This window comes from Bos grunniens, chromosome 10, assembly GCF_055505025.1.
Source record: "Bos grunniens cultivar Pamir isolate PY7600 chromosome 10, Bosgru_T2T1.0, whole genome shotgun sequence".
NCBI classification, from domain to species: Eukaryota; Metazoa; Chordata; class Mammalia; order Artiodactyla; family Bovidae; genus Bos; species Bos grunniens.
In genome coordinates, this window is record NC_141174.1 from 60,146,262 (window position 1) to 60,171,493 (window position 25,232).

Sequence of the window (25,232 nt, forward strand, 5' to 3'; positions counted from 1 at the left end):
TATTCCATTAAGACTTCTTGTATAATAAACACGTTGAGTAAACCTGTGACGGTCCATCCAGATTGCTGCTTGATTCTTCTCATCTAATTCCTCCCAATGCCCCTAAACAGCCCATTCAGCTTTGAGGTAGAAACATCCAGACTTTCGTCAATGCAAACATTCACAATGTTGGAGCTCTGGTCAAGACCTCTAGGCGACCAGTTGCAAACTGGATTCAGAACCACAGGTGCTCCTCTGAGTTCAGCCCCTAGGGTCAGGGGAGTCAATAAGAGAAAGGAGAAAGATGGTTTGGGGATGCTAAATTCATGACATCTGGCTCCTGGTCTCACTGCTGCTTCCAGTGAGGTCACACGAACCCCTTCTCCCCAGCTTGACTTTTCAGCAGCAGCATCTTCGTGGAGTAAGTGTACTCTTATCACCGTATCTCCATCGTGTTATGTTCTGCTGTTTTCTCTCTTATCTTGGGGCACCATCTTCCCTTTCCCCTTCTCCACTTCCTCCTCATCTACCACTTATCTGGGTGCTGGGCTCCTTGGGCCTCGCTCTTCTCACTCATTCTTCTGGGCATCACTTCTCACCATGGCTTTGCTTACACTCACACTAACGCCCCAGCTTTTATCTTCAGCTCAAACTCCAGCCAACCTGACACCTCTACTTTGGTATCTCAGAGTCCCTGTCAGCCCAGTGTGCCAAAGCTGTAGGTCCTTCCCTTCAAAACCTGCTTTTTCTCTCAGTCATGGCACCACCATCCACCCCATTACACAAACCTTTGATCATCACTCTCTCCTCCATCCCTCAGCTCCAGCCCATCACCACATCCTGACTATCCTAATAATAAAGTCTGTTTCCAAACAGTGCCTATCTCCCCATCTCCCCTGCCTCTTCTCTGCTCCAAGCTCTCAGTTAGCAGGCTCCTCTAGTCATGTTGCCTCCTCTGAGCCATTCTGTATCCTGCCACCATAGTGAGCTTTAAAACACCCAGATGGTGGGATTTCTGGTGGCTCAGTAGTGAAGAATCTGCCTGTCAATGCAGGAGACCTGGGTTCAAACCCTGATCTGGGAAGATCCCACATACCACAAAGCAATTAAGTTCGTGCACCACAATTACTGAGCCTGTGCCCTAGAGCCTGGGAACAGCAACTACTGATGCCCATGCACCCTAAAGCTCTTGTTTTGCAACAAGAGAAGCCACTGCAATGAGAAGCCTGCACAGAGCAACTGGAGAGTAGCCCCTGCTCACTGCAACTAGAGAAAAGCCCACATAGCAACAAAGACCCAAATGGTATCCATATCACTTCTTGTTAAAATTCATTCCAGTAGCTTCTCATTGCATTTAGGGTGAAGCGTAAATTTCTTAGCATGTCCTTCAGTGCCCCAGAGAACCTGCCTTCTGCCTGTCTCTCTGGTATCGGTTCCATGTGTTTGACATGCAGACCACACCATCTTGCAGTTCCTTAGGTGGCGTAAGTTCCCTCCTAGCTCAGAGCCAACCCTCTGTCTGGAAAGCCACCATCCCTCTACCATCCCTGCCCTTTTCTGGTCAGACCTTTCTCACCCTCCAGGACTCTGGTTCAGAGTCACTTCCTAAGAACAGTTTCTCTAAGGCAGCCTAGATTCTTGTACACGGAGGGCTCCGTGGCACTTCTCTGCTTAATGCTTGAGCCCCTTGTCCCCTTCGCCAGTGTTTCCCTAGTGCCCTGAACAGCGCCTGAGGCTGAGCAGACACTCCGGAGACCTTTTTTGAATAAATGTACACAGCCAGGACAGGAGCTGTCTCCCAGATATCTGCTGCTCTAGCATGTTTTCAGGTCAACCCAGAATCCTGGCAACCTACAGAGAGTTAATAATTTATTTAAAAATATTTACAAAAAATATTTACAGTTTAAGATTTGTGAGTCCTAATTGGGATTTAGTTTTAGTGATTGACTTCTCTAAATGAACACTTTTCTGAAAATAGGTTGAGAAATAAGTTATTGGCTATTTACAGCTATGTAAAGCTTATCTTACGGCAGAAAATAGGAGAGATGAGTGGTTTAAATATCACGTGACACCTTCCCGTGTTGCTGGAGGCATTGTAAGCCCTCTTGAGAAGTAATTTAGCAATCTACGTCACAAACCTTAAATATCTATTAATGCCTCAAAGGTATGGTAAAATGTACTCTCACACTCCTGGCGGAGGTCTAAGTGTGTTCCATCCTTTTGGAAAGCAGTGTGGCCATGTCTATTTATGTTGTATTCCTGGGGCTTTCCAACTAACTTCCTAAATGGCCACCTTCCTCAGGAACCACTGGACCACTCCCTGGACCACTCAACACCCTCAAGCCAGGTACCCTTTCCCTGGCTTTTGGTAACACTTACCACGTCTGTAATTACTTGTTGAGCATCTGTCTCCCCTTCTAGTTTCTAAGCTTCATGAGAGTAGGTTTGGTACTTGCTGTATTATCTCTGTATCATTAGGACTATCAGAGTGCCTTATGCACACTAAGATAAATACTTGTTGAATAAAATGAATTGAGATAGTCAGCCTAAATAGAAATAGATTGAACTCCCAATAATATTAACAGGACTTCCTTGGTGGCACATTGGATAAGAATCCACCTGCCAATGCAGGGCACACAGTTTCGATCCCTGGTCCGGGAAGATCCCCGTGGAGCAACTAAGCCCATGTGTCACAACTACTGAGCCTGTGTGTGCTGCATCTACTGAAGCCCGTGAGTCTAGAGCCTGTGCTGCGCAACAAGAGAAGCCACCGCAACGAGAGGCTGAGCACCCCAGTGAAGACTAGCCCCCACGCCGCGACTACAGAAAGCCCATGTGCAACAATGAAGATCCAGCACAACCAAAAAGAAAATTAAAAATAATAAAAATTATTTAAAAATATTAACAGTTAAACTTTCTGGAGAGGATGATGTGGGCTGACACTGCTGCATATGCTTTGTCACAGCAGCCCCTGAGCTTCCTCCTCCCACAAATGGTAAACCTAAAGACGTTAATTAACATGTCCAAGTGAAAGTCACCCAGTCGTATCTGACTCTCTGCAACCTCATGGACTGAATAGTCCATGGAATTCTCTAGGCTGGAATACCGGAGTGGATTGCCGTTCCCTTCTCCAGGGGATTTTCCCAACCCAGGGATTGAACCCAGGTCTCCCTCACTGCAGGTGGATTCTTTACCAGCTGAACCACCAGGGAAGCCCAATTTAAGGTCAATCAGCTAGTAGGCTGTTTATCAAAACGTTATTTAAAATGCTCAAAAATTGGAGAGAATCCATATGTTATTAGAATAGCTTACAGTGTAGTTATTAGAATCTGACTTTTCAAAAGGTGTGCAGTAACAGGAGGACGGGTGTAATGTAGTATTTAGTCCATGCAGTTCAGTGGGTCCTGCTGTGACAGTGCTTTCTACCTGCTACACGGCACCCATGGTTCCAGAGTTATACTCTTTTAGATTTGTTGAGCAGGGCCGAGGGGGCCGGACAGAAAAAAATTCATCTGGAAGATGGGCAACAGCTGGGTGAGCAGGTCCTGAAGCGAGAGTGAGGAAGTTCAGTGAGTCTGGGGGAGTTATAAGAGATGAGGCTGCTGCTGCTGCTGCTGCTAAGTCGCTTCAGTGGTGTCCGATTCTGTGCGACCCCATAGATGGCAGCCCACCAGGCTCCCCTGTCCCTGGGATTCTCCAGGCAAGAACACTGGAGTGGGTTGCCATTTCCTTCTCCAATGCATGAAAGTGAAAAGTGAAAGTGAAGTCGCTCAGTCGTGTCCGACTCTTCGCGACCCCATAGACTGCAGCCCACCAGTCTCCTCTGTCCATGGGATTTTCCAGGCAAGAGTACTGGAGTGGGGTGCTATTGTCTTCTCCGGATGAGGCTGCAGAGGTAAGCAGAGGTCAAGTGGAGAGGATCTTTGGGTTTTACCCTGAGGCAACAGTGCCCCTGGCAATTTCTGCACGTATGAATGTGACAAGTTGCAGGTGCCAGTCTTGGCATCTGAGAAGCTCCAGGTATTTGTTTCAGTAGAATTGAGGACTATATATCGAACATGGAAAATTAAAAGAATCTAAGATTTGAGGTCTTGGCCTACAGACAATTATTTTTCAGAGCTTATAAGAGAATTTCTGCTTTCCCCTAATTGCCTGCTGTCTAAACTGCCTCCCCCCGCTCCACCACTTTAAACTTGGTTGATTGCTTTCTGTTTGAGACATTTGAGCCAGTGCACTTCTTTGGTTGAAACAGTAGTCAGTTCTGTCCTCTTAGAGCAGAACTAACTGTTCTGTTAGTTCAGGCTAAATGTTTCCAGATGTGTGTGTGTTAGTCGCTCAGTCATGTCCAATTCTTTGCAATCCTATGGACTGTAGCCTACTAGGCTCTTCTGTCCGTGGAATTCTCCAGGCAAGATTACTTGAGTGAGTAGCCATTCCCTTCTCCAGGGGACCTTCCTGACTCAGGGATTAAACCTGGGTCTCCCACATTGCAGGCAGATTCTTTCCCATCTGAGCCACCAGGGAAGCCCCTGGTGTCCCATATTCCAGATATGGGAATATAAGTGTGGGGCTTTATAGCTTGGAATGCCTTCTATTCAAAGGCCCAGATGTGGCTAGTGGGCTTTAAGAGTGTCTTGGCTGTTTTATTTTGCTTCATCAAGTGTAATGTCTGGGGCAGGAAGTTCACATCTTGAAGACAGAGGTGTTAGACAAAGAAAATGAGAAAATAATTGTGGTTTTTTTGGTATTTTCCTTGCTGGGTTCTTCTTTTCTCATTGTCCATACAAATATACTATACTGTGCAGTTCAAGAACTTCAGTTTTTCTCCTGCCTTTTATCATGTCTGAAATATCCGTTTGCCTATGATTAATACTTCTGTCTATGTATTAAATCACCTGGACAATTTTGGGGGGAAAATAGATGGCTGGCCCTTGCCTAAGACCAATTCAGAATCTCTGGGAGTGGGGCTCGGGCATCCCTGGTTTTCAAAAGTTCCCCAATCGAGTTATCTAGTGCTGTATTAACAGAGCTCCCCAAAACTCAGTAGCTTAAAGAAGAATGATTTCTTATTTCTCACAACTGTGGCTTGGCTGATTGCTCCTTCGGCTGGTCTTACCGGAGCGTGCTCATGTAGCTGAATTAAGTGGGGGTGGTCAGCAGGAGCTGAGCTTGGCCGGGACACCTGGGCCCTGCTCTCCTTGTGGTACTGGGTTGGCCAAAAAGATCATTCAGATTTTTATAACGTCTTATGGGAAATCTGAACAAAATTTTTGCCAGTTCTATATTTTCTTGTGGGCTGAGTCTGGGTGGGTCTCATGATTTGCTGTGACCAGTAGAATGAGGCAGAAGTTATATCACCTGATTTCTGAGACTGGAGCCTTAAGAAGCTTTTCAGGCTCTTTTTTGTTCTTAGATCACTGCCTGGAGACCTTCAAGCCCTGAAGAACGTTAACCAGTAGTTAGTTTGCTTAGTTGTAGGTATTTCCAATCAGATTATAGACAGAAGGGCCCAGAAAGCCAAGTACAAGATTTATCTCTGCCAACACCAACATTCACTCCTGCCTGTTCTTTCTAGATGCAGCCCTTTAGGCATGTCAGATTGGAGAGTCTTCTGATTTTTCTGTTTTAAAATGTTTCATCAGCCTAGGAAACCTGATTTACTCATTCATTCACAAATAATGATCAGATGCCTATTATGTACAAGGCTGTGTGCTGGGGGCATGACACATTTTGAGGAAACAGGAGAACACAGACCCTGATGTCTATCATGAATCTTACATTCTGTGTATCTATTATATCTATCGACAACAGAGTTCATTAAAAAAAAAATCAATTGAACAAATAGTAATTTTGAAGGATTCCAAAGGATTCATACTTCAGGGAGCTACAGGGGACACTGAACCAGTCTGGGGAGATCAGAAAGACACCTTTAGGAAAGGACACTTGATCTGAGCCTTAAGGATGAGTTCATGTTAACTAACCACTGCCCCCCTCTTTTTCATTCTCCTTTCCCAGCCTTCTCATATCTCTTTGCCTTCACCAGCCACCAGGGTTATGATCATTTTTTACGTGCGTGCGTGTTCAGTTGCTCTGTCTTGTCCGACTCTTTGCAACCCCGTGGACTATATAACCCACCAGGCTCCACTGTCCATGGGACTTCCCAGGCAAGAATGCTGGAGTGGGTTGCCATTTCCTTCTCCAGGGGAATCTTCCTGACCCAGGGATCAAACCTGCATCTTCTGCATCTCCTACAATGGCAGGTGGATTCCTTACCACTGTGCCACCTGGGAAGCCCAAACAGCTCATCAAGAGAAGTTAAGATTGTACCATCTACAGCCTCCTTCAATCCAAGACAAGAATTTTTGTAAAGGACAAACATCTTTCTTCTGTTGAAAGACAGTAAACTGTCTTTCACAACTCCAGTCTAGCACCTCGCTTTTTGTGTTTTCAGCAACTCAAGCATCCCAATCTCGTCAACCTCATCGAAGTCTTCAGGAGGAAGCGGAGGCTTCACCTGGTGTTTGAGTACTGTGACCACACGGTGCTCCATGAGCTGGACAGACACCAAAGAGGGTGAGTGACCAGTCCTTTATAAACAAAACCCAACAAAACACACCAGGGTTGGCGAGGGAAGATGAGCTATGACCCTTTTTCACGGTAGGCAGGGACAGCCAGTGTTTGGTCAGCATACTCTGCTGCTGAGGGGTTGCCAGAAATGTTGGGAAAGGGATCATAACTAGTCATTTTCATGAAGAAAGCAGCAACCATGTTATTAGGTTGAACTTGATTTCTTTGGTATGTTATCTCTACATAGATGCTATATCAGTCTCTAGGAAAGAAAAGGAAGGCTATCAATTATTCCACGCCAGCCTAGGGAAGCATAAGGACTTGGAGGTTGAAAGGAAGACTTCAAAGACAATGGCTCATAGGAAATGTAAGGCTAAAACAGTGTTTTTATAAATATTTTTTAAAACTTATTTATTCTTAATTGGAGGATAATTGCTTGGCAACATTGTGTTAGTTTCTGCCATACATCAATGTGAATCAACCAGAAGTATGTACGTAGTGAAGGACGGGGAAGTCTGGCAAGTTGCAGTCCGTGGGGTCGCAGAGTCAGACAGGACTGAGCGACAGAACAACAGCAGTATATGTGTTCTCGCCCTCTTGAAGCTCCCTCCCCCTTCCTACTGCATCCCACACTTCTCAGTTGTCACAGAGAGCCAGGTTGAGCTCCCTACGTTGACTTCCAACTAGCTATCCATTTTACATATGGTAATGTGTATGTTTCAGTGCTACTCTCTTAAATCGTCCCACTCTCTCCTTCCCGCACTGTATCCACAAGTCTGCTCTCTATCTCTGCGTCAAAATGGTACTGATGAACCTATTTGCAGGGCAGCAGTGTTTTATCTGAAGCAATCCGGGTATCCGGTCTGCAGTATTGGTCAGAGTTTTTTTGGTTACAAATGACAAAAACCTAACTGACACTGGTGTAAGTGAAAAAGGAAGTGGTGGTGGCTGTAATTGGGAAGGTGACTCTGGAGGCTCTGCTGATCTTAACACGTTTCTAGCACACACAGCTATGGGGTCGCACAGAGTCGGAAACGACTGACACGACTTAGCAGCAGCAGCAACAGCACAGGCAGCACCTTTGTGTGCAGCAGCAGAAAGTCCTGGTGAGCAGACAGAGCCTTTGTTTGAAAAACCAGCGCAGTGTGGGGGAATCTGTTCCTCTGAAGGTAGCTCCTTGTGAGGGTGAGCAGAATGCAAGCTGGAGTTTGGCTTCTCTCAGCTGGGCGTCTTTAAGGCAGAGCACCTTAGGTGGGGCTTTCTCTTTCCTTTTCTCTCCCTCTCCCTCCCAACTCTTCCTTTCTGTATTGGCTTCATTCTGCCTTTCAGGTGAGTCTCCCCTACAGGGTTGATTTTGGAGGGCATATGTGTGCTGTGAGATGGAAGGTGTTAGGAAAGGAAAAGTATGTAGTGGAAAGCATTGCTGTAGGCTTTTATCACCCTGTGTAGCCATTCTAGAAGAAAGGAAATTCTACAAGAAAGTGGCGTCTGCACAGAAGGTCCAGTAGAAGACTGGTTGGCTCAGCTTCAGTGATGCAGTTATCCCTGGAAGCTATCACTGTGCTGGAGGAAGAAGGTAGAATGATTAGCAGGCCCAGGGAGATAGGATTCAAAGTGGGTCAATCAAAGAATACTTCACAGAGGAGGTGGTCTCTGGCTTGAAAGGTAAGGAGACTCCCCAGAAGTCGAACAGAAAAGGATATCCCATCTTCTCCTTTTGCTGTATTCCTGGAAGCTCAGCTTTGGCTGGGGATAATCTGCAGAGTGCACCAGAGATCAGAGTGATGGAAGGGCGTTGCATCCTGACTCTCGTTCGCACTCCAGTGGCTGGAGGCTGAGGCTCACTCAACAAGGCTTTCAAGCCTTGGCCAAGAGCTTGCTCTGCCATGTGGTGGTGGTTATACATGATCAAGCGTGACCTCTGGGCAGATGGGATTAAAGTGGCTCTTGATTTGTTAGTGACCATGGCACAGGCGGCTTTTCTTGTTAGTTTACACAGAGAGAGCCAAGAGAACAGACTTCCCGTCTTCAGAAAGTCACTGATACAGAGAAATTATGTGTTCAAGGAAGAAAACATTTAGTGTGCTGGTATTTGCTCTTTTGACAGCTTGCAAGTGACACTTCGATTAAGCCTACTAGTATAAGTTACTTGTGCCATGGCTAACTAGGGAGTTGTTGCAGAGAATTTGATTAATCATGTTCGATTGAGTCATTTGCCAACTGATTAGTGGAAGGTTGAAAGCAATTGGGAGTCAGTTCTTTTTTTAGCATGTAGTTTAAGCAGAAGAATAAAAAGACAGGACAAGGAGGGATGAGAGTCCTGGAGGCAGATTTTTTTTCTTTTTAACTCTGCTGGCTAAAATCTCCAATATGTGTTCCAGAAAATGCTTTAATATAGAGGTGGGTTAGAGAAGGGACTGTCTGGTAGACACATGTGTGGTTAAGTACAAGCAACTTCATTTCTAAATGACACTGTGCCATGGTTTATCAAATATAAGACTGACTTAAGGAACACCAATAAATGAGCAAGTCTGAAAACTAAGATTTATTCTAAATCAGATCATTATCTATTTACTTTGAAGTTTAAGGATTTTTGTTTGTGTGCGTTTTAAAAATAAAAGTAACTTTTCATTATACTAGGTAGGAGTGGCATCCCTGGTGGCTCAGTCTGTAAAGATTCTGCCTGCAATCTGGTAGACCTGGGTTCGATCCCTGGGTTGGAAAGATCCCCTGGAGAAGGAAACAGCAACCTACTCCAGTATACTTGCCCAGAGAATTCCAAGGACAGAGGAGCCTGGTGGTCTACATACGGCCCATGGGGTCACAAAGAGTCGGACTCGACTGAGTGACTAACTTTTGTACTATTTAGGGAAGTGGCATGTTCCACTTTATATTTTAGAAATTTGTACCTGGGAATATAGTGATCACCGGGCAGAGGGGTAAAGAGGCAAACTCAAGGAGGATCAACCTGCCAGATATCTAAAATAAAAAGTGGACCATGCCACTCCCCAGCATAAGTCACTTGGTAGCTCCTCAAAGCTTACTCGGAGAAGGCAGTGGCACCCCACTCCAGTACTCTTGCCTGGAAAATCCCATGGACGGAGGAGCCTGTTAGGCTGCAGTCCATGGGGTCGCTAGGAGTCAGACACAACTGAGCGACTTCACTTTCACTTTTCACTTTCATGCATTGGAGAAGGAAATGGCAACCCACTCCAGTATTCTTGCCTGGAGAATCCCAGGGACGGGGGAGCCTGGTGGGCTGCCATCTCTGGGGTCGCACAGAGTCAGACACGACTGAAGCAACTTAGCAGCAGCAGCAGCAGCAGCAAAGCTTACTGATGTGGTGAAAACCCCTAGCATGCAATACAAGGTCTCACTCTGTAAGTCCATCCCACTCCCCACCAGTTTTCAACCCCATGAAATTATTTGCATTCCAGGCTTTAGGATACCTGGTTTGCCTTACCTTCTCTACTCTGCCTGGCAAACTCCTGCTTGTCCTTGGATACAGTCCAAATATGACCTCCTAATGATATCCCCTTTAGGAGAGGTGAGAGTTCCTTCCTCTGGTATTCATTATATCTTCCAGGATTATTTATATTTGCCCAGTAAACTATAAAATATTCAAGGGCAAAAGTTGTATCTTCCTCACCTGTGTATCCTCAGTAATTTCTAGGTTAATTTTTGGCACTTGGTACATTCCCAGTACTCTTGTGTAGTGATTGAGTCAGCAAATCAATAAATTGATCCTTACAAGATGATTTTAAAGAGTAATCAAAACAATGTGTTTTTTTTTCATTTAAAAATAATTACTTTGATTAAAATTTTCTAAACCTAATACTGTCAAAGGAAATGATCAGTACACTGTTGGACAGAGGGCAATTTGGCAATCAATGGGTCTGCTTCTGATAGGGCTTCCCAGAGAGCTCAGTGGTAAAGAATCCACCTGCCAATGCAGGAGACTCGAGTATGATCCCTGGTCGGGAAGATCCCCTGGAGGAGGGAATGGCAACCCACTCTAGTGTTCTTGCCTGGAGAATCCCATGGACAGAGGAGCCTGGTGGGCTACATATAGGCCATGGGTTTGCAAAGAATTGGACGTGACTGAGCGACTGGGCACGTATGCTGCTTCTGATAATTTACCACAGGAAATAAATATATGTGTAAAAGTTTTAGTTATAAAAGTGTCTGTTTTTAAGTATTGTTTCTAATGAAAAAAATTGGAAACAACTGAAATGTTCAGTGATAAAGGATTGGTTAAGTATAGTATGTCTTTATAGTGGAACACAGTGGTGCTGCTAAGAAACATGCTTACAAGATAAAACAAACATTTACATATTAGAATGTTCATGAGTGGTTGCAAGGTAAAAAAAGCTGTGCTATAATAAAAGTATATATTTCCTTTTTATACAATTTATATGTAGGTAGAAAATTTTAAAAAGTAATATATACATTTTAATAGAGATTATCTGAGTGATGTTTGTATAGATATTTTTCTGTTTCTTTTTTGTTTGTTTGTTTTCTTTATTTTCTCCATGTTCCATGTATTACTCTGGCAATGTTTTAATTATTAAAAATAATTCTTGCTAAATCAGAACCAAAGAACTCTCTACTGTGAATCTGAAGTGGATACTAATTCATCTTCTTGTAATATGTTGTTAACTTTGAACTCATCTGGAAAGATTTTGGAGAAGATTCACATTCATGCTATACTGAATATAATATATATAATGAATATAACTTCAATGTTAGAACTTGCTTGTAACAGTCAAGTTTATGCCAGAATATGTCCTGTATACATATATAAATATATAAATCTTTATCCATTACTATTCCCTGTGTTGTGTTCACATTGCTTAGATTTGCTCTCAAACAAGTGTATTTCTTATCTTCCATAGGACTTAATATGTTTTTTACTTATTCTATAAACCATTGGTCTGTCGTCTGTCAAAGTTTTGTAAACAATTGGTTTATGTGTTCTCTCCACATTTTTCTGCCCCTGTTTAAGTGCAGCCAGACACAGTACTTCACCCATTTTTTTCCTGTGCAAATTCCATTTCATCCAGATCCTCTTCTGATTCTCTTAGTTTGTTCAAAGAACATCTGGTGAGTAAAGGGCATTACTACAAGTTTTTGGTTTCTGACAATGCAATTCCAGAGCTAACCCTAAAAAAAAAATCTCTTTTTTTAATTTTTATTTTATTTTATTTTTTAAATTTTATTTTATTTTTAAACTTTACATAATTGTATTAGTTTTGCCAAATATTAAAATGAATCCGCCACAGGTATACCTGTGTTCCCCATCCTGAACCCTCCTCCCTCCTCCCTCCCCATACCATCCCTCTGGGTCATCCCAGTGCACTAGCCCCAAGCATCCAGTATCGTGCATCGAACCTGGACTGGCAGCTCGTTTCTTACATGATATTTTACATGTTTCAATGTCATTCTTTTTTTTAAAGTGATATATTGTTTGTTGTGAAAATGTTTCAAGCAACACAGAAACATGTAGAAATAAAGTTTGAGAAATAGTTTTCTAATTATTTTTTATGCATTTCTATATAAATACTTAAAGAGATTGTACTCTGTATACTATTCTTCATTTTTAAAGTGTATGTGGGAGCTGTCTCCCTATTCTTAGATTTCTGCTTTTTTATTTTTAATATGGTATAAAATTCCATTGTGCTGACATACCATGGTTTCTTTATTCAACCCCCCACTGATAAATATTTAGATTGTTTCTAGTTTTTCTCTAATAATAAGGTTACAGTAAATAATCACTTGCAAAAATATTTCTATAGAATAAATTTTTTTTTAATTTTTATTGCTTTGGCATGTGAGGTCTTAGTTCCCCGACTGGGGATTGAAGCTGTGCCCTCTGCGTTAGGAGCACCGAATTTTAACCACCTGACTACCAGGGAAGTCCCTATAGAATAAATTTCAAAGAACATATTATTTCTATAGGAGCTTGACCAGTTTCCTTTCATCCTTGTCTTTGTTGTAGCCTTGTGTAGAAATGAACCTTGAATGGATGTTGATGGTTTGAATTCTTATTATGTGGCAAATATTAGAGAAGCAGTGGTGGAAAGGACAGTTACTCTATTGGGAACCTGGCAACAGATCCATATTCTTTTTTTGTCATCTCTCTTGTCTCTTTTAGTTCTGAAGAAATACTTAAAATGCACTTTGACCTTTTCACTTTCCCACAGCAGTTATTTAGGTTTCTCTCTGTTCATTTCAATTTTGTTGTCAGGACATTAGGGTCATAGGCATTCTTTCCCAAAACTTGGAAGGAGAGGTAGAAGCTTGCTTTCTGGGAGTTATTTTGTGAAACCAACACATAATGCATCAGGGCAGAGATACGCAAATCATCCTTAAAGGTGTAGGATGGATGCTGGGCTGATCACATACGTTTTATCTAAGGACAAGACCCTTCTAATTTGGAGATGGGCACAATTAAACCATCTCAGCCTAAAGGCTATAACCAAACTGTGTACCTTCTTTCATTCCAATTCTTTCCTCACGAAACACCATTCTGATTAGAACTTGAGTGTCTCTATGGAATTGCCTACAAAGAGAACATAAGCTGGCACACAGAATTTGAAGATGGATGAACAAATTTGTTTTATATATCAGGCTAGTAAATTTGTTTAATATTCACTTGCCACTTTGTAATGGATACTGTCTTAATACACTGACAAAATTTAGTGTCCGTATCTGAAAGCCTGAAGACCATTGTAAAAAGGAGCCAGGCTACTGGCCGCCTTCCAAACTAAGTGTTCCATTCTCCATGTTGCAATGATGAAATGACTGTTTCCCTTCCCGAACCCCAATCTGTTCTTCACTTAATATTCTCTCATATGCATTTCTATATATGTTGCAGTATAATTTTTAGATCTATTACTAACCGTAAGATATTACATCTCATATTACCATCTAACCATTCCTCCACTGTTGAATAGAGGCCATTTTCAGTGTTTTGTCTGCTAAATGATTCTGCTATCAAAATCTTCCTACAAATAGATGTTTATTCTTTTCTATTTTTTCTTTCAAAGTTCTCAAAATATTATTGGCTCATAGGGTTTGTCAAACTGAACCAGTTCATCTTATCTCCAATAATGTATATTTTTTTCCTTATAGTCATACTCCTTTGGTTTCTATTATTATAATATTTGATGAATGATTTCCTTCAAACATAAAAGGAAGAAGTATTAGCAATCCTACACAAACTCTTTCATAAAATATAGAAGGAAGGAACAATTTCCAAATCATATTATGAGGCCACTATAGCCTGATACCAGAACTAGACAAGGGCATTTCAAGGAAGGAAAATGACAGATGGATATCCTTCATAAACTAGATGCAAAAATCCCTAGTGAATTAAATCTAGCAATATAATGTCAATATATAAAAGAGTGATATACTGTTATTGATATATTAATTTTTAGACTATATATTTTTAGATATATTAATTATCTACAGACTATTCTGATAAATGAGGATTTAGTTTTCAGTTCAGTTCAGTCGCTCAGTCGTGTTCGACTCTTTGCGACCCCATGAACCGCAGCACACCAGGCCTCCCTGTCCATTACCAACTCCCAGAGTTCACTCAGACTCACGTCCATCGAGTCAGTGGTGCCATCCAGCCATCTCATCCTCTGTCGTCCCCTTCTCCTCCTGCCCCAATCCCTCCCAGCATCAGAGTCTTTTCCAATCAGTCAACTCTTCACATGAGGTGGCCAAAGTACTGGAGTTTCAGCTTTAGCATCATTCCTTCCAAAGAAATCCCAGGGCTGATCTTCAGAATGGACTGGTTGGATCTCCTTGCAGTCCAAGGGACTCTCAAGAGTCTTCTCCAACACCACAGTTCAAAAGCATCAATTCTTCGGTGCTCAGCCTTCTTCACCGTCCAACTCTCACATCCATACATGACCACAGGAAAAACCATAGCCTTGACTAGACGAACCTTTGTTGGCAAAGTAATGTCTCTGCTTTTAAATATGCTATCTAGGTTGGTCATAACTTTCCTTCCAAGGAGTAAGCGTGTTTTAATTTCATGGCTGCAGTCACCATCTGCAGTGATTTTGGAGCCCAGAAAAATAAAGTCTGACGCTGTTTCCACTGTTTCCCCATCTATTTCCCATGAAGTGATGGGACCGGATGCCATAATCTTCATTTTCTGAATGTTGAGCTTTAAGCCAACTTTTTCACTCTCCATTTTCACTTTCATCAAGAGGCTTTTTAGTTCCTCTTCACTTTCTGTCATAAGGGTGGTGTCTCATCCTATACCATTATTTCCTCTGCTTCCCCTTTCTTCTTCCCCCAAATAGTTACATTAAAATTTCATTAATTCAAAATTCACTGTTACTATTATTATGCCTATGGAAATATTACTTATAGTTGAGCATTTTACCATACTGGAGTTTATTTTTATACTTTTTTCCGCAAATTAATATTTGCCTTATTTTTAAAATTTGCTTAGTATTCTTTAACCCTATTGCTAACTTTCCCCACTCTTTTTAATAGTCTCTTAGTATCCTTTTCCACAGGATAATCATATCAGTTAATCTATTCCTTTTCTCCCTCCTGATAATGTCCTGCCTTTAGATCCCCATTCTCCATCTGTCTGGCTTGTTCTCCAAGCCTGCTGACCAGCTGTCCTCCTGGGACTTCCCTTTGATGTCATCTTTGGAATCCCCTCTTGGAATTTCTCTAGGGTTGGCTTCACTGCTTCCTGGATGTCTTGTCTTCCTTAATCTGGCTTTGCTTGCTTGTTGTGACCAAGCATCTCTATCTTCAGTTGGTTAAAAGTGGTATAGTCACAGAAATCTAGACCACATACATTTCTAATGACACCCCCTCACTCCTCCTTGGAGCCAAACTCTTGGGAAGCTTTCATGTTCCTGGGGGTGAAACAGTCCCCAAAGCAGGCAGGAGGAAAACCATGTGGAGGACCCACGGGTGCACTCCTCCTTCCCCTGTTCCCACTGGTAGAAGATGGATTCACTCCACCCTCTCTGGAGGGAGTGCCTCTGCTGAGCTGGACTGCAGCCCAGTGGGCTCCAGAGGAACAGATGTCTCTCTCATCTACTGTCAACATGTCTTGTCTTGTACTTTTATCTTCCCAAAGATACTGTAAGCTGCCTGAGGGTGAGAGGATGGCTTATATTTCGATTGATCTTTAGTGTAGTTCTAGTTAGATTTTAGAAGAGAGTGAAAATAGATGGGTGTGTTCTATCCACCATCTTAACCCAGAAGTCCTTTGAAACACTTTTTTCAGTTGGCTTCAGGAACACTTCTCCTGAGAGTCATCTTACTTCACTTGAGGACCAACCCCAGTCTTGCTGTGTCCCCCTCCTTTTTCTGATCTCTGCATGTTGAGGGCCTCTGGGCTTGACCTCTTCTTTTTTCTGGATTCACCCCTTAAGTGGCTTCATCCAGCCCTAGAGCTCTAAATTCCATCACTATGCTTATGCTTCCCAAATTGACATCTCCCTTCTGAATTCAGAACTCGCTTCCCAGAGTCTTCCCGTGTAAGGCTAAGAAGCATCTCATCCAACTTCTCTTCCCTCCCTGAAATCAGTTCTTCCCCTAGCGTTCTCCACAGTAAGTATGTTAGTCACTCAGTCGTGTCTGACTCTTTGCAACCCCATGGACTGTAGCCCATCAGGCTCCTTGGTCCATGGGATTTTCCAGGCAAGAATACTGGAGTGGGTCACCCTTACCTTCTCCAGGAGATCTTCCTAAACCAGGGATTGAACCCTGGTCTACTGCATTGCAGGCAAATTCTTTATTGTCTGAGCTACCAGGGAAGGGCCCTACTATAAACCAGCGACTCAAGCTGACACCCTGGTGTCATTCCTTGACTCTTCTCTGAATCTCATATCCAATCTCTCAGAGAATGCTGAAGACTCTGTTTTTAAAATATGGATTTTTTTCCTATAAAAATCTGGCCACTTCTCATCACCTTAACCACTACCTCAGATATTGTCCTATGTCAAGAAGCTTTCTAGAGCACCTGTGTCAGATATCAGCACCCTTTCCAGGGCAGCACCCTCTGTACATGCATGTGTATCCAATCCCAATCCAATGCCACAGAAGAGATTCTATTCTTCTTTCTTTCCACATCTGTCTCTCCCTTATCCGAGAGTGAAAAACTTGACTCCTATCATTGTCATATAAAAAGGGTCTTAGAGATCAGATAAAACACACGGAAAAATCAGAAAGTGAAGTGAGTAGCTGACCCAAGATGGTACTAGGTAGCTTGCACAGAGTTTTTACGTTTGAAAATTGTGTAATAAGGTGATTAGTGTTAGAGGAGCACTAATGATACACTCGGAGAAGGCGATGGCACCCCACTCCAGTACTCTTGCCTGGAAAATCCCATGGATGGAGGAGCCTGGTAGGCTGCAGTCCATGGGGTCGCTAGGAGTCGGACACGACTGAGCAACTTCACTTTCACTTTTCACTTTCATACATTGGAGAAGGAAATGGCAACTCACTCCAGTGTTCTTGCCTGGAGAATCCCAGGGATGGTGGGCTGCCGTCTATGGGGTCTGTCACACAGTCGGACATGACTGAAGCGACTTAGCAGTAGCAGCAATGATACACTATTATAATTTACTTTAACATGCTTTTTTTTGCATAATTTCTTTTGGGAACTGTTCTTAGAGACTAGATGCCTGGTTCTGAATAACCATATATGAACACTTTATTACATAATCAAAATATATTCTGTTTTTTTTTTTTTTTTTCTGGACAAAAAGTGGAGGCTTGGGGAAAGCATATCACCTGAAATGTCCTTGTCTTAGTTGTGTTTTTCTAGGCCTTTTTTTCTAGACAGGTGAGATTTTTCTGGCATCTCTACCTTTGTGTCATTAGAATAAGGAAGAGAAATTGGAGAAAAGCTACTTCAGCCCAGGAGTGTCCCAGATCTTCTTCCTGGAAGTGGCCTCTTTGTTTCCTCCACATTGTCCCACTGTTACAACATCCCCTTATCTGCCTGAAAGGATTTCCTGAACATCTGGCCTGTGACAACAGTGGCCTCATACCCCCTCCCAGAGGCTGGAAGTGACTTTTTTGGGTCACCTTGACACGAGTGCTCAAGAGTTTCCTCCCTAGTATACATATTAGTTCTGGCTGAGGATCACAACAACATTGTTTAATGTTTGATTTGTAAAAACAGTGAGTCTAACTGGTAGGCCAGAGTCTCTGAAATATAAATGTACTCTCTCTGTGGTTCATTTTGCATGCATGCTAAGTCGCTTCAGTCGTGTGACCCTGTGGACTGTAGCCCACTAGGTTCCTCTATCCATGGGATTCTCCAGGCAGGAAAACTGGAGTGGGTTGCCATGCTCTCCTCCAGAGGATCTTCCCCACCCAGGGATCGAACCCATGTTTCTTATGTCTCCGGCATTGGCAGGCGAGTTCTTTACCACTAGCATTCATTTTACTCATCACCTAATATTTAAAAAAAAATACTCTCAGGGGATTTCCCTAGCAGTCCAGTGGCTAAGACTCCATGCTTCCAGTGCGTGGGGTCCAGGTTTGATCCCTGGTCAGGGAAATAGATCCCACATGCTACAGCTAAAGATCCTGTATGCTGCAACTAATACCCAAGGCAGCCAATAAAATAAAATAAATATTTTTAAGAAGTGCACTCAAAGGAGGTGCTGTTTCCTGATTTGTGCAGAGGACCTGGTGGGCTACTGGTTGCCCTGGTTATGTAAACCTAGAGTCAGGGAGGAAGTGCTAGGAACAGTGGAATAAAGTTTAGATGCTGTGATAGAGGACAGGGCAGGAAGATGTAAGCAGGATGCAACCGGCTACCAGAGAGGAGCCATGTGAACAAAGAACCAAGCTGCCTGTGTGGGCAAACACACACAGGTTGGTTATTCTGACCTTCTGTTGTGTGGTGTGCAATGCAAACCTCTTCTTTACCTTCAATAAAACCTTCATTACCTTAAAAAAAAAGTGCTTCCTCAGGAATCTGAAAAAACCCCAGGCCCATCTGTGGAAGAGGAGTTCTACGTCAAGGCCATCAGTTGGGGCAACTTGAAAAAATAGGCAGCATCTTTTATGCTTGCCATCAACAAAAGCTCCTTATAGCAATGGAACTCCAGTTACCAGGCAGGTTCCCAGTCACCAGGCAGGTTCCCAGTCACAGATGTTCGAGGTAGGTGGCCATCAGTACTTGTTGAAATCCCGCTGGAGCTTCATGGTCCTTTTCTGGAGGCGTAGATGTTGTGTTGCTGCACCTTGCCATCCCTGGAATTCAGCAGTGTTCTTAACACAGGTTTTCTACACTCTGGACCCTCTCCCATGAGTTAGATGACAGTATGTGTCACCTAGGATTTTCCACTACTTAAGTGTGTCTTGGTTTACTTTCTTCTTTTTTGAGTTGAATTCCATCGAAACACTAAAGAATGTATCTGTGTTGCTTCTTTTTTTTTTTTAGGGTACCAGAACATCTTGTGAAGAGCATAACTTGGCAGACACTGCAGGCTGTAAATTTTTGCCATAAACACAGTGTAAGTCTCATAATCCCCCTCTAAAAATCAGAAGGCTGCCCTTTACCGGAGGTGGAACCTTTGTACAGAGTTTATATCATACTTTTGTGGAGAAGCTAAAAATGCCAACCTAAGCTATTCCTTCTTGTTCAGGTTTTAAAGATATGTTTATGATTTTAAGAAAGTAGTTTTGTTTATGTTGCTTAGAAACTATCCAGATTTAAGGTAGACTCCTTCTCACTTGGAGTCCACGTTGCTCTGCTGCTGCTGCTGCTAAGTCGCTTCAGTCGTGTCCGACTCTGTGCGGCCCCATAGACGGCAGCCCACCTCAGATCAGATCAGATCAGATCAGATCAGTCACTCAGTCGTGTCCGACTCTTTGCGACCCCATGAATCGCAGCACACCAGGCCTCCCTGTCCATCACCAACTCCTGGAGTTCACTCAGACTCACGTCCATCGAGTCAGTGATGCCATCCAGCCATCTCATCCTCTGTTGTCCCCTTCTCCTCCTGCCCCCAATCCCTCCCAGCGTCAGGGTCTTTTCCAATGAATCAACTCTTCGAATGAGGTGGCCAAAGTACTGGAGTTTCAGCTTTAGCATCATTCCTTCCAAAGAAATCCCAGGGCTGATCTCCTTCAGAATGGACTGGTTGGATCTCCTTGCAGTCCAAGGGACTCTCAAGAGTCTTCTCCAACACCACAGTTCAAAAGCATCAATTCTTCGGTGCTCAGCCTTGTTCACAGTCCAACTCTCACATCCATACATGACCACAGGAAAAACCATAGCCTTGACTGACTAGATGAACCTTTGTTGGCAAAGTAATGTCTCTGCTTTTGAATATGCTATCTAGGTTGGTCATAACTTTCCTTCCAAGGAGTAAGCGTGTTTTAATTTCATGGCTGCAGTCACCATCTGTAGTGATTTTGGAGCCCAGAAGAATAAAGTCTGACACTGTTTCCACTGTTTCCCCATCTATTTCCCATGAAGTGATGGGACCGGACGCCATGATCTTCGTTTTCTGAATGTTGAGCTTTAAGCCAACTTTTTCACTCTTCTCTTTCACTTTCATCAAGAGGCTTTTGAGTTCCTCTTCACTTTCTGCCATAAGGTACCCTCAAAATACTATGAAATTGGGGAGGGGAACCCCAGATGACTCATGCCTGTTGCACGTATTACGTGGAGTCCCAAGTGTGATGCACACCTGCTCGTGTCTGCATAGGTGAGTTAGGAGTGCCAGGGCTGCAACGAAGCAGCCAGTGGAAACCTCGTGAGCACTCTCAGCCACAGCAAGGCTGGCGGGAGGTACAGTGGACTGCTGCCCAGGTGGTGTGACCTCACAGACACTGGGTAGCCTGCTTCTCCCTTGGCTTCAACATAGCCCACTCCCTGCATACAGGAAGCCAGACTCCAATATCAGAGCTTCATTTTGGCCCCAAGGGCAGTTTACTGCATTTTGTCATCCTGACAACGTCCAGGGTCAATTTCACTGGTAGGGCTGAAATGCCTTTCTCGAGCTGTTCTAACTTTTTTTTTTTCCTCTGAAGCTGCCTTCTCAGAAGGAAATATGAGAGTAAGCAGCACTTCTCCCAGCTGAGCCTCCACCTAGCTGAAGGCTACAATCTGTGTCCAAATGCGTGCGCACCAGGGAGTGTGGATGCCTTATACGTACTGCTCTTCACTGAGAGTGAGGGCCAGCAGTTTGCTGATAGCAGGTTTTAGGAGCGGGGTTGGGGAGTGGGGGGAGTGAGAGAGACGGCAGAAAGGCCCTAGTGGGGAAAAGCAGAGACACTAAGAACAAATATAATGCATACCACAGCTCCCTGGAGAGCCCCTGAAACTGTTTGGCCACATGTGCTTGGGGGGAGGGCTGTAGAAACTTGTAAAGAATTCCCAGAACAGAATAGGAGCACATTCTTGCTTACAAGTACTTCTGACCATCTGTCATCACGATATTCAAGGGTGTACCCATTATAATAATATTTGAAGCCAGGAGTAAAAAAGTGGAGGTCTCAGGCCCATTAATTGCTGAGAACCAGATCTGTTGTAACAAAATAATTCAGAAATTGTCTTCTCCCAATTTTTCCAGAATAATAAATACCCGTGGGGAAACCCTGACACCCGGGTCTCACCCTGAAGATCCTTTGGAGTGAGAACTAGGCCAGGCATAAGAGGAACCTCTGTCCTAGCTCCAAATTTTAGAAAGTCAAGAACACCCCAGGGTATCAGCCCTAAGCCAGAGAGGGTCTCTCGGTTTGCAGAAGCCTCTAACATTCTCCTCCAGAGAGGAAAACACCAAGAAGGGAAGGTTATTAGAAACTTAAACAGTATTTTGACCCCACTGTTGTTTTTATGTAATTGCTAATTGGTTGTTTTTTATTGTTGTTGAAGATTTGTTCCTTACCAAAAAAAGCACTATTTAATAGGAAAATCATGTGAAGGTTCTTAAGCATTCTTCTAACATCACCCTGTTAAACAATGTCAGCTGTGGTCTGGAAACCACAGGTGATTTGTGTCTAAACCCTGGCAGTGGCGTGGGGGCTACATCCGGTGGGGTGGAGGGGCAGTAAGGAGACTGGATGTGTGTGGGATGGAGCTGACATCTAGTGACTCCCCAGAGGGTGTGCGCTGCCTGCGTTTGTTTATCTTGTGGGGACAAATGTCAGAGCTGGAAGGGAGGTCTCTTGGCAAGCTGCTGCTTCCCGCCCATCTCTTCCTCAGCTTATCTCAGCAGGCCCAGGGCTTGTCCTGTTTACCAGGCGGAATGTGTTCTGTTCTCAGTTAAACAACTGAATTATGAATTCTGCTTAGGCACCAACTTGCAGCTCCTGCAGCCACGCTGCAGTCCTCACCCAGAGCCTTTTAACACTTTGTCTATCACCTAAGGTAGCCAGATTAAATACACCCAGTTAAATTTGAATTTCAAGTAAACAGTCATAAACACTTTAGTATAAATATGTTCCAAACACTACATGGGATGTACTTCTACTAAAAAATTGTTGTTTATCTTTCTACCCTACTTTCATTTTTCTTTTCACATTTATTGGTCCTTTAGGGCCCTCCAGGAATTGGGGTTGATTCAGGCTATGGTGGTTATGGTACTCGATTTATTTTAGGCTACTGTTTTGTAGTCTGTTATCTTGAAGGTCAGTGAGAGGTTCAAACAGCCTCAGATATTTGCTGGATATTCATGTATTTTATTTAGTCCATATATTAGGGTTGCTCCTGTTTAATCTGCTTGGGTTTGATGTTTGTGACTAGTGCATACACAGGGATGTGAAGCCGGAAAACATCCTCGTCACGAAACAGTCTGTGATTAAGCTTTGTGACTTTGGATTCGCTCGACTTTTGAGTGAGTATCAAAGTTTTCTTTAGTTAAGTGTCAAAGCTAGAGAGATTTTTAATATGATAAAGGACCTAAGTGCTACAGGAAGCTAGTTCTTGTATATTTAGGGCATAAGCTTGCAAGTTGCAATTACTGAAAACACACATACAGTGGTTTAAAAATGTATATGCTATATGTACATTTTATCACAATAAAGGGCTTACTAATACGTATATTACCCTTCATTTTTTGCTAAAATAGTGCTTTTTAAAACTACTATTTTAGAAGCGTGGCTTTCAATGTTGGCTGTAGATTAGAATCATCTGGGAAGCAATAAACTCTAAAAACCATATTGATACCCCTCTAGGGATTCTGATTTAATTGGACTGGTGTGGGGTTCAAACATCAGTAATTTTTATAAAGGACTATATTCCAGGTGGTTTTCATGTGTAACCAGTATTGCGAAGCACTGATTTAGAAAAACCACAGGTGGGGCACAAGCTTGATTTCTCAGGTCTTCCCCGTCCCCGTTCTGACTCCCTGCTTGCACTGCTCCCTCTGTTTTCCATGTCCCATCACTGGCCAGCTGGACCGAGCGACTACTACACAGACTACGTGGCCACCAGGTGGTACCGCTCCCCAGAGCTGCTGGTGGGGGACACGCAATACGGCCCCCCGGTAGATGTTTGGGCGATTGGCTGTGTCTTTGCTGAGCTGCTGTCAGGGGTTCCTCTGTGGCCAGGAAAATCAGATGTGGATCAGCTCTATCTGATTAGGAAAACCTTGGGTAAGTGCTGGTTTTTGTCCCATCTTTTGGAAACCTGATAGTTTTACCCATGTCAGGGCAGAGCCAAGTTCCTAGTCTCATCCAGTGCCCCTTACAGTCACGAAAGAGGGAAACTCTCAGAGCCTCATTGTAATGGCTCCATGAACGGTGTCCTTTGTAGGTATAGGCCCTGACTGATACAGCACCAATGGGAGGAAACCATGGAGCAGTGCTTGCTAACTGATCTAATGTTTTTGAGAGGATGAAAAACATTGTTTTCCTATTTTTAAAAAATTTTTATTGAAGTATAATTGACTTACAATATTGTGTTAGTTTCAGAAAACTATACCGAGTATTTTATAATATACATATAACTGATCTAATTTTACCTTTCTCTTTCTTCTTGTCCAAAGGAGACCTCATTCCTAGGCACCAACATGTATTTAGCACAAATCAGTACTTCAGTGGGGTAAAAATTCCAGACCCTGAAGATATGGTGAGTGACCTATTTTGGTAAGAGTTCTGCAGGTCAGAGCTGCGTTTACCAGGGTATTTAAGTGGTGATCATTCTCACTCAATGAATATACATGGGGAGTTGCAGTCTAACTAGGTTTTGATAGTTAGGCACCTACCTGAGCCCCATGGTCCACTTGGCACCAGAAGATCAGTCTAAGAGTGGAAAAGAAAACGGGGGCAAATTCGCTACAAGACCCTGGCCTTCAGTGCTAATTTACAGACAGCTCATAGCAGAGCATAGCCATCATGTTGGACAGGATTGCAGAGCTGCCTGCCCCAAACTCGCCTGTCCATCATTTTCAGCAGCTGAAGCTACAAAGCTCAGAGCTGATCAACTTGTAGAAGATGACTCCTCCAGGAAAATCCAGCATGGTCCAAACCCCTACTCTACTGTGCTCTCAGTCCCAGCCCATGGGGCAGAATGGTGATGAACTTGCTTGGCCAGCCTCACTCTGATACCTGTTCTTTTGGCCAATGTGGAGAAAACACACATTTTTCAAAAACTGAAAAAATTTAAAATGTGCATAGTCTAAACCACTTTCAAGAATTTAGTCCAGTGAAACTATTAGATAAGAGTATAAAGATACAGCAAACATTTTTTGATGGAAACATGACATTCTTTAACAGAAATCATTTCCTTTAGAGAATTAAATAGGTTATGGTACGTCCTTACAATAGAAATACCACATAGCTAATAAAAATAATTAGATTCATATGTAATCACCTGATAAAAAAGGTCTGTAACATATTACTAAATGAAAAAAAGTTATAAAACAGTATCCATAATTTGACATAATTTTAATGAATTTTAAATAAATATACATGTTTACATGTACAAATACAAAATAATATGACAACCTCAAGAAAATCAGGCTATAAAGATTTTTATATTTATGAAATAAATGGCTGCAAGGTACAGTATACCAAAATATTAACAGCGAATGTCTCTTTGTGGTGGGACAATTTGTTTCTTTCTTTCTGGTTTTTTAAAGTGTCTTCTAATGAGCCTGTATTATAATCAGAAACATTTCAGAGCACAGTTAAGGTCTATGAAGTCCTGAGTTCCTACTGTCTAAGGAAGGTAGTTTCACACTGAAGTGAACCCTCCTCCATCGCTCAGTTTCCAGGTGGAGGCTCTAGCCAGTTCCACCAGAGCCGTCTGTCCCTGCAAACTCTGGGCTTGTCCTTCAGTGAAGTCTCCCACCTCCCACTGCCCTGCCGCCCTCCTCCGGCAGCACTGGGAATAGGAAAAGTGGGGCAGCGGGGAGCCTTCAAGGCCACAGAAGCAGGAATGACACCTGACATATGGCAGGCGACCCAGGTGCTCCCCTGTGACCTGGACATGCCCAGTGTCACACTAAATATCCCTTAGCGAACTTCCTGTTTGCTCTTCTACCAGAGAAACCTCAGAAACAACCCAGGTTTCATCACTGTAAAAGGCTTCCCATGGTTTCCCAGAGGTTGTCCTGCAGGGGATTTCCTGTTGACAGAAACACAGGAAGACGCAGTGTGGGGGCTGCGCAGGTTGAATATCTGTGCCCGAGTCCCTCTGCCCGTCACCAACCCTGCCCGAAGGA

General features: G+C 43.2%; 1 protein-coding gene across 6 annotated transcripts in view; it reads left to right on the top strand.

The window, feature by feature from the left end:
* CDKL1 (cyclin dependent kinase like 1) overlaps window positions 1–25,232 on the top strand; it is a 52,773-nt gene that overhangs the window by 19,479 nt on the left and 8,062 nt on the right. For 5 of the 6 annotated variants that reach the window (XR_015134783.1, XR_015134784.1, XM_086321603.1 and 2 more), the window contains exons 3-7: window positions 6,431–6,552; window positions 18,998–19,070; window positions 22,310–22,400; window positions 22,960–23,160; window positions 23,553–23,635. Coding sequence is in view for 4 of the 6 variants with exons in the window: in XM_086321603.1 (XP_086177729.1) it covers window positions 6,431–6,552; window positions 18,998–19,070; window positions 22,310–22,400; window positions 22,960–23,160; window positions 23,553–23,635 (570 nt within the window). In the remaining 2 variants the exon portion in view is untranslated. Of the gene's footprint in view, window positions 1–3,793; window positions 3,875–6,430; window positions 6,553–18,997; window positions 19,071–22,309; window positions 22,401–22,959; window positions 23,161–23,552; window positions 23,636–25,232 lie in introns of those variants that run through there. The other variant, XM_086321605.1, reaches the window with a different exon arrangement.